This window comes from Nematolebias whitei, chromosome 20 (genome assembly GCF_014905685.2).
Source record: "Nematolebias whitei isolate Nwh7 chromosome 20, NemWhi1, whole genome shotgun sequence".
NCBI classification, from domain to species: domain Eukaryota; kingdom Metazoa; phylum Chordata; class Actinopteri; order Cyprinodontiformes; family Rivulidae; genus Nematolebias; species Nematolebias whitei.
The window spans coordinates 21,605,992-21,618,286 of NC_056517.1; the positions used below are offsets into that span (position 1 = coordinate 21,605,992).

The following is a 12,295-nucleotide window of genomic DNA, read 5'->3' on the forward strand; positions in this document are numbered from 1 at the left end:
ATGGCTCAAACTGTATTTCTGGATGCAGATCAATGAAATAACAGTCTTTGTTCATCTGATCAGAATTTGAGGTCAGATCAGGTTCACTACAGTCCCCCCTTTGGAAATCATCGCCTGTCCATGGGGATGAATTCCAACCGTGAACTTAGACCTTCAAATGTCCTTGAGCTTGATGTAATCCAGCAAGGAAGACCAAAGTCAAAAGTAATCCAGCAAGGAAGACCAAAGTCAGAAGTAATCCAGCAAGGAAACAAAGTCAAGGTAATTCCACAATGTTCATGGTAATTCCATTGTGTTGATGATAATTCCATAATGTTGTTGGTAATTCCATTGTAGCAATGCTTTAACCCCTTGGAGACAGAGTCTGTAATCCATTTGAAAAAGTCATATAATCCACAACGGTAAATCCACAACGATTGGAAGCGTTGATTAATCAGCATACAGAGGGGTACCCTTGGGTTGAACTGAAGAAGCGGCCACTGGATGAAGAGTGGAGACCAACGTCAGGATTGCAAGTCGCCTCCAGCGAAGGTTGTCTCCAGCGACGTCCAGCCTGTGCCGTTCTGGTTCAATGTGTCATGCAATTATGTGGTTTAAGGTGGGCTTATGAAGAGGATTTTACATAAGGCCTTAAACTATATGCATCTGGTGTGTAAGCTATTATGGTTGGGAACAGCTACAACTACCAGTTAAGGGGTGGAGCATGCTGACAAGGGTAACTACAGGGGTTTATGCCTATAGAAAAGTGTTCCAAACTATTTTTCCATTTCTAACTTGGTTTAAGTTAGCTTTACATGGTAAAATATAGTTTGGTGCAATTGTCTGTTGTCTTTTAGACGAACGACTTGAGATTGGGTGTTTGGTTTCCCCATAAATGTTTTGGAAGTCTATGGCGAGACTTATCAAAAAGAATTAGCTATCCCCCCGAATAGAATTGTTCGAGTAGGTTCGGCTTAAGCGTTGTGAGATCAATGTAGATTATGGTACTCAAAGTAGCAATAATATACATTGACTCCGCAAAGATTGCAATTTAATGAATGAACTGCATGTTGGCATGGTTAAAGGCCTCTTAGTCTCTAACTTACTACACAACAAAATTCATTCTTGCCTGGGGTGTTCGAAAACAATACCAAAACCAATTAAACGATGTCTCAACATCGACAAGAACAGTGACTAAGCAACCAGTAAAACAACGTTTCAACATCGACAAAAGCAGTGATTAAGCAACTAGGAAACAACGTTTCGGTGCGCCACTCACTCTGAATGTCAGATTTGATCATGTTATCGCGTCTGGTAGCATTATCCTAACTGGCGTCACCCCCCTTCGGTCATGGGAGACTGCGAACACGGGTGAGGACGTCACTCCATGAGCTAAAGTTAGGTTGTCCTTGAGTAGTTTTAACTGTTTGCGCAGCTGAAAGAGGACTTTTAGGTCTGGATCGGAATCCAGTTTGACTTTCGATGGAGTGTATTTGTCTGGGTCAGTCAGATACAGTATCATCGAGTTAATTGCAGGATCATCCAACTTCTGAAGTTGGATGATGTCTGGGTCAGTTGAAATTGACTTTTCATATTTTAAAAGAACTTGGCTAAGTTTGTCTCTTTCTTCATCAGATGTCAGAGTGTCGGCTTGAGCGACCACCTGTTCAATCTGTGATGAGACTGATGAGGGTTCTTGCTCCATGGGGAGCTCCAATGAATCCTTTTCTGAGTCGACGGACCTGTCTATGGGCAAGGCACCATAGGTTTGTGGTCCTTGGTCGACGTCATTGGTTGAGAAAAGAGCGATGGCCTGTGATGGTTTCGTGAAACATACTGGCCCAGCTTCTTGACTCGGTACCAGATTGTCTGGGAGTCCTCCCAGAACTGGAATGCCTAGTTCAAAATCATGAAGGTCAGGTTCTGAGTTTTCAGTTTGCGATGACTCGTCATCGTTTGTGTGTGTGTTTATCCCCCCTTCATCCGATGAGGGGTTGTTGGAGGCAATAACAGCAGTGTCTTGGTGTGTTTCACCGACATCTGTAATGTTGTCATTCGCGCCTTCAGAGTTAGTAGCGATCAGATCACTACATTGTGCTCCTGGTTGGGTTCCCATTTCAGCGTGTATCAAAGTGTCTAAAAACCTTTGCATTTCCTCTTTCTCTTCCGAGCTCAGAGGTTTAGGGCCTTGTTCCTGGAACTTTTGTGATTTTTTCGCCTCGGGACGTTTCGTCCGAGGTGGGAGGCGGCTAGGTACGTCTTTTGGGGGTTCCTCTTCGGATTTCCCATGATAATATGGGTCCTCTTGGATCCCATATTCTTGCGTCCTACGCATGTCCCATATACGATAATCACGTTCATCCTCTGAAAGAGGAGCCTTTTTGTCCCAGTTTGCACCTTCATTATGCGGTTTGTTAGTTTGAAAATACTGCCTTTTCTCGCCTGATTTAGGAGGAGGTGGCGTGCACCTTCCTTCCATTTCTAGGGAGTGGGGTTTAACCTTTACACCAGGAAACACCTCTATGGGTGTCTTAGCATGAGAACGTGCCTCAAACACATTCACAGCACACTGTTTAATCTCATTTATGGATTTTTCTCTGAAATTTGCCATAATTTGTACTGACATGCGTATGTCAGTGTGGAGATTTTTGCTGAAAACAAATTTAAAATTTTCTTCTTCCTCCATTCCGGTTTCATTTCTGTAACCAAAATAAGCTTGGAAGATTCTTTTGTAATAAACTTTTGGATGTTCAGCTTTACCCTGCGTGACCTTGTCTGCGGCTGGGTATCCAGCTGGTCCCGTGCAGGGGTCGTACTCTTTGATCAGAGCTTCACACAGAAGGTTGTAAACCTTTCTCGTTGCATCAGGTAGACGTTCGATGAAGGTGAACACCTCTCTGTCCGAAGTGAGTCTTATCAGACTGATCTTATCCTCTACCGTAGCATTAGGATAAGATCTCAATCTGAACTCCAGTTCTCTGAGGTACGCTTTTGTTCCAGATGAGCCCATCGGTCCAGGAACGAAGCGTTGTACATATTTTGAGATTTTTTGCAAATCATCCATTGAAGGAGACAGTTTCCATGCACTCTGTTGCATGTTTTGTGGAGGAGACCTGTTCAGGTCTGTTCCTGCCACTTTATGTGAGGGTGGATTACGAGCAGGAGGTGCAACTGCGTCTTTCTGAGGTGGTTGTGGGTTACCTGAACTCTGTTCACGGTCTTCTCTGAGTTCCAGACAAACTCGCCCCACGTCAGAAATCTTGTTTGTTGCTGCTCTTAGTTTTTCTTCACATGTTTTTAAGCGTTCCTGTGATGTATGATAATCACTTTCTAAACGCATCTGTAGCTGTTGCAATATGTGTTTATCCATTCTGAGTTCTTCCCGATCTTTGTTAAGCACATCTATTTTGCTATTCAGCGAATCAATTTCTGCATTTGCATTTTGCTGTGATTGAAACATCTGTTCAGAATGTTTTTTTGTGAGGACTTCGTGTTCACTTTTAAATTGAAGGAAGTGTTCTTCAATTTTCTGAACAACCTCTTTTTCACTGTCTAACCTTATTGCAAGGTAATCAGTTTTCTCAACAACCGTATAGAATGATTCTTTCAGCAAAATTGCAATTTTAGCCAGCTTTTCATAGTTTGGCATTGTGATTTCTGTAGAGGTCACACTTTCTGCAACCTCCTTCAGATTGTCCAATAACTCTTTTGGGTTCATGCGCTCTGCCTGTTTCATCTGTGAATGTACGGGTGCCGTCAGAAGCGCTAACGCATTCTCCAGGCAGTCCGTCATCCCGTAAGGGTCAAAGTCTTTTCCTAACACACCTGTCATGTTTTTCACTGTGTGGCACTTTTTCTGTTTAAAACAGTTGCAGGCTTCAGATATTTTACAGGTAAATATTTGTATTCGAGTCAATGAGTTTTCACACTATTTTAGCTTTTTGGGTTTACACAGAAGTACTGTTATAAGTCAACTTATTCAAATGTGGGTACCTTTCTCAGGTTTTACCCCATTTCATGAATATTTAAGTAAATGCTCTCGGCAGTGTTACTTGTATGTGCTTATTTTTCAACAGGTACCAGTTACCAAGCTCTTTTTAGTGTATTTTACTCTAAAGCACTGAATTTTTATAAACCTGCAATTTTTCTAAAAGTCTCACAGCAATCATCGGTTTAAAATGTTTTTTAAACCGTTCTGTTCCAGAAATTTGCTATTTTAACAGTTACTCATAGAACTAAGTTGTGAAAAGAAAAAGAAAAGTTGATGATGTATCAGGATTAATCAGTCCTTCCTCAGAAAAACTGTTATTCCTGTTGTCCTCCTGTCAGTGGCTTCTATTTAAAATTAAATAGGAAGATTTATTTTTAGGTGGCAACTTAAACAGAAAAGTTTCTTTTTCCTGATAAGTTTACTCTTATTTAGTGATTTTGCAATTAAACGTGTATTATCTTTCAAGCAAAATGAGTAAACTTTTCAACTCTGTGAATATTTGAACCGTTTCTATTTTTTAAAAAGTTCCTAACTTTATTTTGTACCTTATAAGGGATTACCAGTGAATAAAGTCTCTTTGGTAAATGCTCTTTGCATAAATACCTTTATAACTTTTAAAATGCAAGATAACAGTGTTTATTCATCTTTGAGGAAGTTTGTTAACTCAAAAATGCCTTACAGAAAAATAAAACGTTTAATTTCACTCTTTAAACCTAAAACTGAAGTGAAACTGTGATTTTAAGTTTCCCCAGGAGGGTGTAGTGTTTAGCTTTCTACCAGCAGGAGTCTATGACGACTTCCTGTGACGTTCGGTTGACATCCTGTTGTTAGCTGCTTAGCTTAAAGTTAGCTTCGGCTAAACTCGGTTAAAATCAACATTTCTGAACGAATTTAAGCGTAAACGTGGCGTAGTTTCAACAAGCACGACTTTATAGCATGAACATGAGTTTTTTGGGACAATATTGCAGTTTTATTTAGTGATTTTAAGCATGGCAAAGCTCATTTCCGACATGGAGGAAGTGACGTGACACGTCACTCATCCGGTCGTTAGCTGTTAGCTAAAAATTAGCATCGCTAGCGTTGTTCAAAAACATCAATTAATGACGGATTTTAAACTCTAACGTGGCAAAATTTCAGCGAGTATGCTTCGAAGAACTTAACCAGCGTGTCAAAATACACTTTTAAAGCGCTTTTCAGCTTTAAAAAGCAGATTTTATTTCCCTATGAAAACGAATTTTCATTTCCGGGTCACGTGACTGAAATCACCAATGACAAAGCAGCGCAGGGTTGAGAGGAAATGACGTAGCCACGTCAGTCAACCTTCTCAGCGAATCAGAGCGCTCCACAACAGCAATATTCAACCAATCAGGAAACGTTAGTAACAACTAGCATGCTAGGTTCACGTGAACTAAAATTCGTCAACTTTTCGTCTTTTAAACTGTCAAAATGCACTTTTTCTGTTAAAAAATGTAACGAATCAACTCTGAGCTTTGCGGAGTCGGCGTCCAGTCTTTAAAACGTTTATCCATCTATTCAAAATACTCGTTCAAACTTAACAGAACCGAACTGGACCACAGCCGGGTCTTTCAGCAGAACCTCCGTACTTTTAAACAGAATAACGTTTTCACCCAGCTCAAAACCTTTTTAGTTACGATAACAGGCGTACAAATTCAGCTTTCATAAAGACTTATGACACTATTTCAGTTTTCTGTGAGCTCCCAAGCATCACATTCCAGCACGCTTAAAACATGCAGCGTTTTGACTTCAGGCGGTGCAGCTTGAGCTGCGTTTCAGCACAGCAGAAAAACTGTTACTTTTCATGCCAACACGTAAAAAAAATCAATCTTTACACGAATTTACAGTCATTTATGAGCATGTTACGGGCCACCAACTGTAGTATGTCATATAGGATATATATATTCATACTTTTTCACGAGTTCCTCATCTTTCTGACTGTGTAAATGTCGTGCATTGAATTTTAACAGAAATGTAACGAGAGACGTTATTTATCTTTGACCCATCAAAATGAATGCGGCCATTTATTTTCAGAATCAAAGTTTAACATCAAACATTTACATTAATTTGGCAAAATATGAAAATAATAACAGACAAGTTTCACAAATAATGGACATCAATCACACGGCGGTGATTGAGGACTTAGCTTCAGATATTTCTAAATATCTGTACTGATTTTAGGAGAAAGGAGAGTTTAAGATGGAAATGGAGATTTATCTTATAGAGAGATTTGTGAGGGAATTAATCTGTTTGACCAGAAAACGTGCACGCTCCATCAGATCTCAGCTTGCGACGGTACGCTTGTCGAAGTAGAAACCGTTACCTGGTTGATGATAAATCAGCTCGGTATAGGATCCTTCCTTGATTCTTTCAGCGTCTCCGTTGAGAGCAGCTGAAATCCTTCGAGAGTCGTACGAGGTTGTTCAAACAGAAGTTATAATCCCAAAACGTCTCTGGATCATCCTGAACGCGTTTGCATCCAAGAACTCTAACTCCATCAACTCATCAGCATTCTGTATGGAACTCTCAGAGCTCTGCAGCATCAGACTCTTTTTGCTCCATTAATCTTCAGCGTCTGGCTTCAGACTTTAGCACTCTCTACAAGAACCGGGAAGTTGCCACATTTTAAATGAGTTGACTTCCGGGTCAATTTAGAGCTTTCTGATTCGTGGATGAATCAGAATAGAGGTGTGGTTTGTGATGTAAGATGTTATCGAATTCGAGGTCAGAGAATGAGATTGTTTAAAAACAGACAGAAAGATTATTGCAAAAACCCAGACTTCGTGGAGTCTCACTCTGCTGTATCTTCTCAAATAGTTAAACATGACATTTTTTCTCAGTAAACATTTTAGTTGACCGAGAGCCGACCTTTAACATACTTACAAAAAATCAAGAAATGCATATTAACCTGATTTCTTCTTTGAATGAGGAATAAAATCATTACTTACTGTTTATGTAAAATAAAAATGAGTAGTTTTCTTCAACCTGTAAACATTGAGTGAACTACCACAATTTGATTATCAAACATTTGTAAAATAGTAATGATCATAGAGAATTGTCTTTTCTACTTGATTAATTCAAGAAAGAAAGTCACCAGATGGCTCAAACTGTATTTCTGGATGCAGATCAATGAAATAACAGTCTCTGTTCATCTGACCAGAATTTGAGGTCAGATCAGGTTCACTACATTTGTTACCACAGAAACAGAGGAGAAATGTTCCATGTGGGTTCTGAATAAACCCTGCACCAGTGAGGTCACAGCTCATAATTGTCAAAAACCTGTTTCCTAGTGATTAGTGGTTTTATTGGATTCTTACCACTGATTATCAATTTCATAATCTTGTACTGGTGTCATCTTAACTCTGTCTGACTCTCACTTACTGAGTACCAAATCATTGCCTGGCTATTATTTTGTTCACTGATGTCATGAAGCATCATACCAAGTACTTACTGAGGAATCAACCATTACTTAATCACTACCTGACCATTACCTACTGTTTCCGTGTACTTGGCTTGGCTTGGCTGTGTGTTTCCCAGTAAGTACTGGTTAACTACCCATTAGCTCCTGATTTGTTCCTGAGGCGTTTCCTAGTAGTTAATCAAACTTTGCATACCTTATTGTAAGGTGTTACCTAAATGTGTTATTGGGCATATATGACACAACAACTTCTTTGTGATTAGTAAGGTTTGATATGTGGGGGAGTGGTTAAAGAGAGAATCAGAGGTTAGAGAAGGTGTGTCTGTGATCAGAAGGTCGCTGGTTTAACTCCCCACACCGACAACATAGAATAGAATAGAATAGAATAGAATAGAATAGAATAGAATAGAATAGAATAGAATAGAATAGAATAGAATAGAATTCGACTTTGTTGTCATTGCACACGTCACAGGTACAAAGCAACGAAATGCAGTTTGCATCTATCCAAAAGTGCTTAGCAAGAAAAAAACATCAAAATGTGGGTGGGAAAGGTAAAACACCCTCACCTGCCTCCACCTTCATTTGCCTCACTCTGGGCTGTTGAGCAAGGACCTCAACCTCCACCATCTGCTTCCCTGGGTGTCCTAGGTGGCAGCTCTCTGCTCCACACAGAAGGCTGTGGTAGCTCGATGGTCTGTGGTTGTGTCAGGAAGGACATCTGGCGTAAAAATAATTGCCAAGTTTTCGTGCGAGTTGTTCACTGTAGTGACCCCCGAAGAAGGGAGCAGCCGAAAGAAGAAGAAGCAAGATTTGATGTATAAAATATGAAAACATGACAAGTAAAAGTCCAATTCATTATTCCATATTAAGGGTCCTGTGCATAAACATTGACTTATTAAAATGAGAAAGGAAAAAAGAACAAAAAGTAAAGAAAAAATGATAAAATAATGAAAAATATGTTGAATATATGTTGCTTACAAATGAGCCTCCAAACAAAACCATGTTGTAGATCCACTGTGCAACCTGAAAGAGTTGATTTACACCAACAGTATTTCTTTACGAATGCAGCAGAGTTCAGGTTCCCGTTCATTGTTCTCTCCTTCTGTTTAGGATGAGTACCTGAATGAAGAGGTCGACGCTCGGATGATCGAGTACGAGGACAACCGGCCTCTCCTGGACCTGTTCCTGCAGAAACCCATGGGCTTGCTCTCACTGCTGGATGAAGAGAGTCGGTTCCCGCAGGCCACTGATCAGACGCTCGTAGGTGAGTCCCTCATCAGTTCCACAAGAGAGAGACCCCCTTAGCACCTTTTCTTTTCAGATTGGTGTTCAACTTTTCTTAAGTGAATATTCTTTTTATATTTAAACTGTGAATATTCCTAAAAATTAAACTAATGTCTAAAGTGGTGCTTTACCTCCAAATGGGTAATTATTTTTTTTTTAAAGTGTCAGAATCAATATAAATTCTTGTATTTTGACATTTTAGAGAAATTTGAGGACAATCTCAAGACGATAACTTTCTGGAGGCCGAAGAGAGTGGACCTCGGCTTTGGGATTCACCACTATGCTGGAAAGGTAAGTTATTCAACATTTTAAACTGGCTCTAACCATCTTCTCGTCGTCTTTTATTCACATTTTCTTCCTCCTGAACTCTAAGGTGATTTACAACGCTGCTGGGTTTTTGGCCAAGAACAGAGAGATGCTCCCAGCAGATATCATCCTGCTGCTGAGGTCGTCAGAGAACGAGCTCGTTCGCAAGCTCGTCACTCACCCTCTCACCAAAACAGGTTAAACTGACAGCAGCTCTGCATCAATAATACACCAAGTTTGGCTTCTGGAACGTGGAACAGGAAGTAAACAACTGCATGATGAAACAGTTTAAAACCAGCATGTACCCCGCAGGCACAACAGGCTAATGTTAGCTTAGATAAGAAGGCTTTCCTCTGTTGTTTCTAAATATTTGTTGTAATAAATAAGCCAGCTTTGGCAGAGTGAGTTTTCTTTGACCGGGTACGCTGCCTGCTGTGTCAGAATGAAATCATAAAGCCAATAATCTCATAATGGCTTTGTAAAAGTACAGCTTTAGTATCCAGCTTTGCTGTTTCACCACACTGTGAAGGTTTAGTCTCTGAGCAAATCAACAATAACTCACATAGACTTTTTCACGTTCTTCTCCTTTAAATATTAAAAAGCAAAGTTATGCACAATTTTTTACATTTATTTATTTATTTATTCATGTGAATGTTTATGAAGCATTCACACTACTGTGATCCATTTTTATTTTGTATGTTTTTCGCCACCTTTATTGTTCCATCATTTTTGTGCTATTTCAACAAATCTTATATAATTTCGTTCATTCAGGAAAAGGGTGCTATGACTTTTGGTATTGGTGCAACTTTAGCTTTTAGAAATATTTAGCCTTTTCTGCCATGTTTTTCTCATAGGAAATGAATTGAGCTCATATTACATACTTCAAATCTTTAGATCTGTTTACAACCTTTTACTGCTCCTTTCACATTTTGCTCTGCTTCAGCTTCTTTCAACTTCTTTGTGCAATTTTAAACTTTTTTCAGCTACTTTCAGCTAATTTCAGCTGGGTTTTTTTCAGCTGTTTTCTGCTCCTTTCAGATTATTTCAGCTAACAACAACATTTGTGTGCTTCTTCTAACTTCTTTCAGCTAGTTTCAGCTTGTTGGGCTTCTTTTAGCTTATTTCTGCAAGTTTAGGCTTTTTTGGCTATTTCTGCTACTGTTTAGTTGTTTATGCAAATTTTAGCTTTTCCACCAAATTCCACTTTTTTTGCACTCATTTATACTTTTTTCAGCCTAATTCAGCAAAAATGTGCTCTCTCCACTTCCTTCTTGTAACTTAAACTTCTTGTTGCTTATTTAGCTACTTTTCAGCTGTTTTATTTTTTTATTTCAGCTTTTTTCAGATAATGTCCACTTTTTGTGCTAATTTTTACTTCTTTCAGCCTAATTGGGCAAACATGTTCTTTCTGTTTTCTTCTGCTAATTTAAACTTGTTCTAACCTTTCAGCTAAATTTTAACATGTTTTAGTTAATTTCAGCTGTTTTCAGATAAATTCAAGTTTTTCATTATAATTTCTGTTACTTTCAGCCTTCTTTATGCCAATTTGAGCTTCTTTATGCAAATTTAAGCGTTTTATGCTCATTTCAGATTGTTCTGTTTCAGCTGTTTTTCAGCAAGTTCTTCTGCAATAAGCATTCACACTGCACTTCCACATGAAATGCCATTTCTCTAGTTATTATTATTTTATTCTTGATTCGGGATTAGCTTATACAATCTTTGTGTTTTAATATACACTGTCCAAAGTGTGTATAAAAATTTGACTCCCCATATTTTTAGTTGTTTGAGATTTTTTTTTTTTTTTTTGTGTACATTTTCACTTTATGTATGTTCTCTTAAGTTATCACTTCACATTATAGGATCTCCTAATTTAAGTTAAATTTATCCTATATTTATCTAAAAACCTCCCATTTAAAGATTGTTGTGTCAAACTGGTTCTCTGACCATAAACTCAGTTAAATTTTACCTGATTGTTTCTGCCTGTGTCACTCAACTCCTATTCGATCCGTTTATAACTGATATTTTCAATAATATTTTGATTATTTCACAGGCAACCTTGCCCACACTAAGGGCAAAGGCATGAACACGATGCGAACTCCGCGGACTCCGACTCGGACGATGACTTTGGCCAAGGTACAAGACAAACACACCAACTGCATCACGACTGTAAAACTTTTTTCCCCCTGTTGTATTAGTTTTAAGTCTTATTTGTTGTTCTTGTTCATTCTGTTCACATTTTCTCTTCTTTTTTTCACATTTTCCCTGATGAAAGATGGGAGTGCTAACTTTATACAGTTCTTTTCCCTTTAGTGAGGTAATCAGCACATTTAACTTTAACCTTCCTCACTCTAGATACCCCAGAATTGACTGGATAAATCCAGATTTAACAGACATGTTAGAGTTTATCGCAGCTAAATCTTCAGTACATTTTTCTTATTTGTAGTTATTGTTCCTCCATACTGTCTCAGTGCATGTTGTCCTTATGTTGGAGATATTATAGACCCTACATTTGTGTTGTTTTCCTCTCTTTTATGTGGATTTATGTGCATAGCTCTGTGCTTTATTTTGCTTTGATTAAAATAGCTTCTATTAAAGTCATAGAAAAAACTTTAAAATGCTTGAGAGTTTTCCATTTTGCAGTCCAATGAAATCTTTGGCTTTTTGGTAACATCTAAATAAAACTCCTCTTGGCAACTTAATTATGGTATTTACTTGTGTGATTTACTTTAGACTGCAGCAGAACATGACTGAAGTGTTTGCTAAATGTAGGCCTGGAGACGATTCGCTAACCTCAAAGCAATTGACAGAAGCTATCTACATAAACTGTGTGATGAGTTCTTGAATTTATTTCCATTCATTTGCATATCTTAGAAAAAAAGCTCATCAAAAGCATTGGTCTTAAACTGTTTAAATAGTGCAAACTGTATTAGGCTGACGTGCTAAAATAATAGTTTCCCAACACTTTCAGTGTGGAGATCAATTTTGTTGCAAGTTTTGAATTCATTATGAGGCACAGTAGAAATTGTTTGTGTTAAACTGAAGAATATCTGTAAACTTTTGGTAATCATGGCAGTTTTGCACATTTGGTCCTTTGTAGAATTTTGAAATTTATGTGCTCTCAGCTATTTTAAAACTTCAATAGGTTGCAAAAGTACTCACCCCTTTAGTAATCTTTCTCTTATGACGTCTTGAATCCTGAACTTACTCAGATCATTTGTTTGATGTTAAATAATTTTATAAAAATGGTGACTGCATAAACACAAAGTTTGTTTTCTCAGTCATCCAGGTATATAACAACAAAA

The 12,295-nt window shown here is 38.4% G+C and overlaps 1 protein-coding gene across 1 annotated transcript in view; it reads left to right on the forward strand.

Moving 5' to 3' along the window:
- Window positions 1–12,295, forward strand: part of myo3a (myosin IIIA) — a 34,245-nt gene that overhangs the window by 9,933 nt on the left and 12,017 nt on the right. The window contains exons 10-13 of the mRNA XM_037694444.1: window positions 8,514–8,667; window positions 8,890–8,978; window positions 9,061–9,190; window positions 11,044–11,126. Coding sequence (XP_037550372.1) covers window positions 8,514–8,667; window positions 8,890–8,978; window positions 9,061–9,190; window positions 11,044–11,126 — 456 coding nt within the window. The remainder of the gene's footprint in view (window positions 1–8,513; window positions 8,668–8,889; window positions 8,979–9,060; window positions 9,191–11,043; window positions 11,127–12,295) is intronic.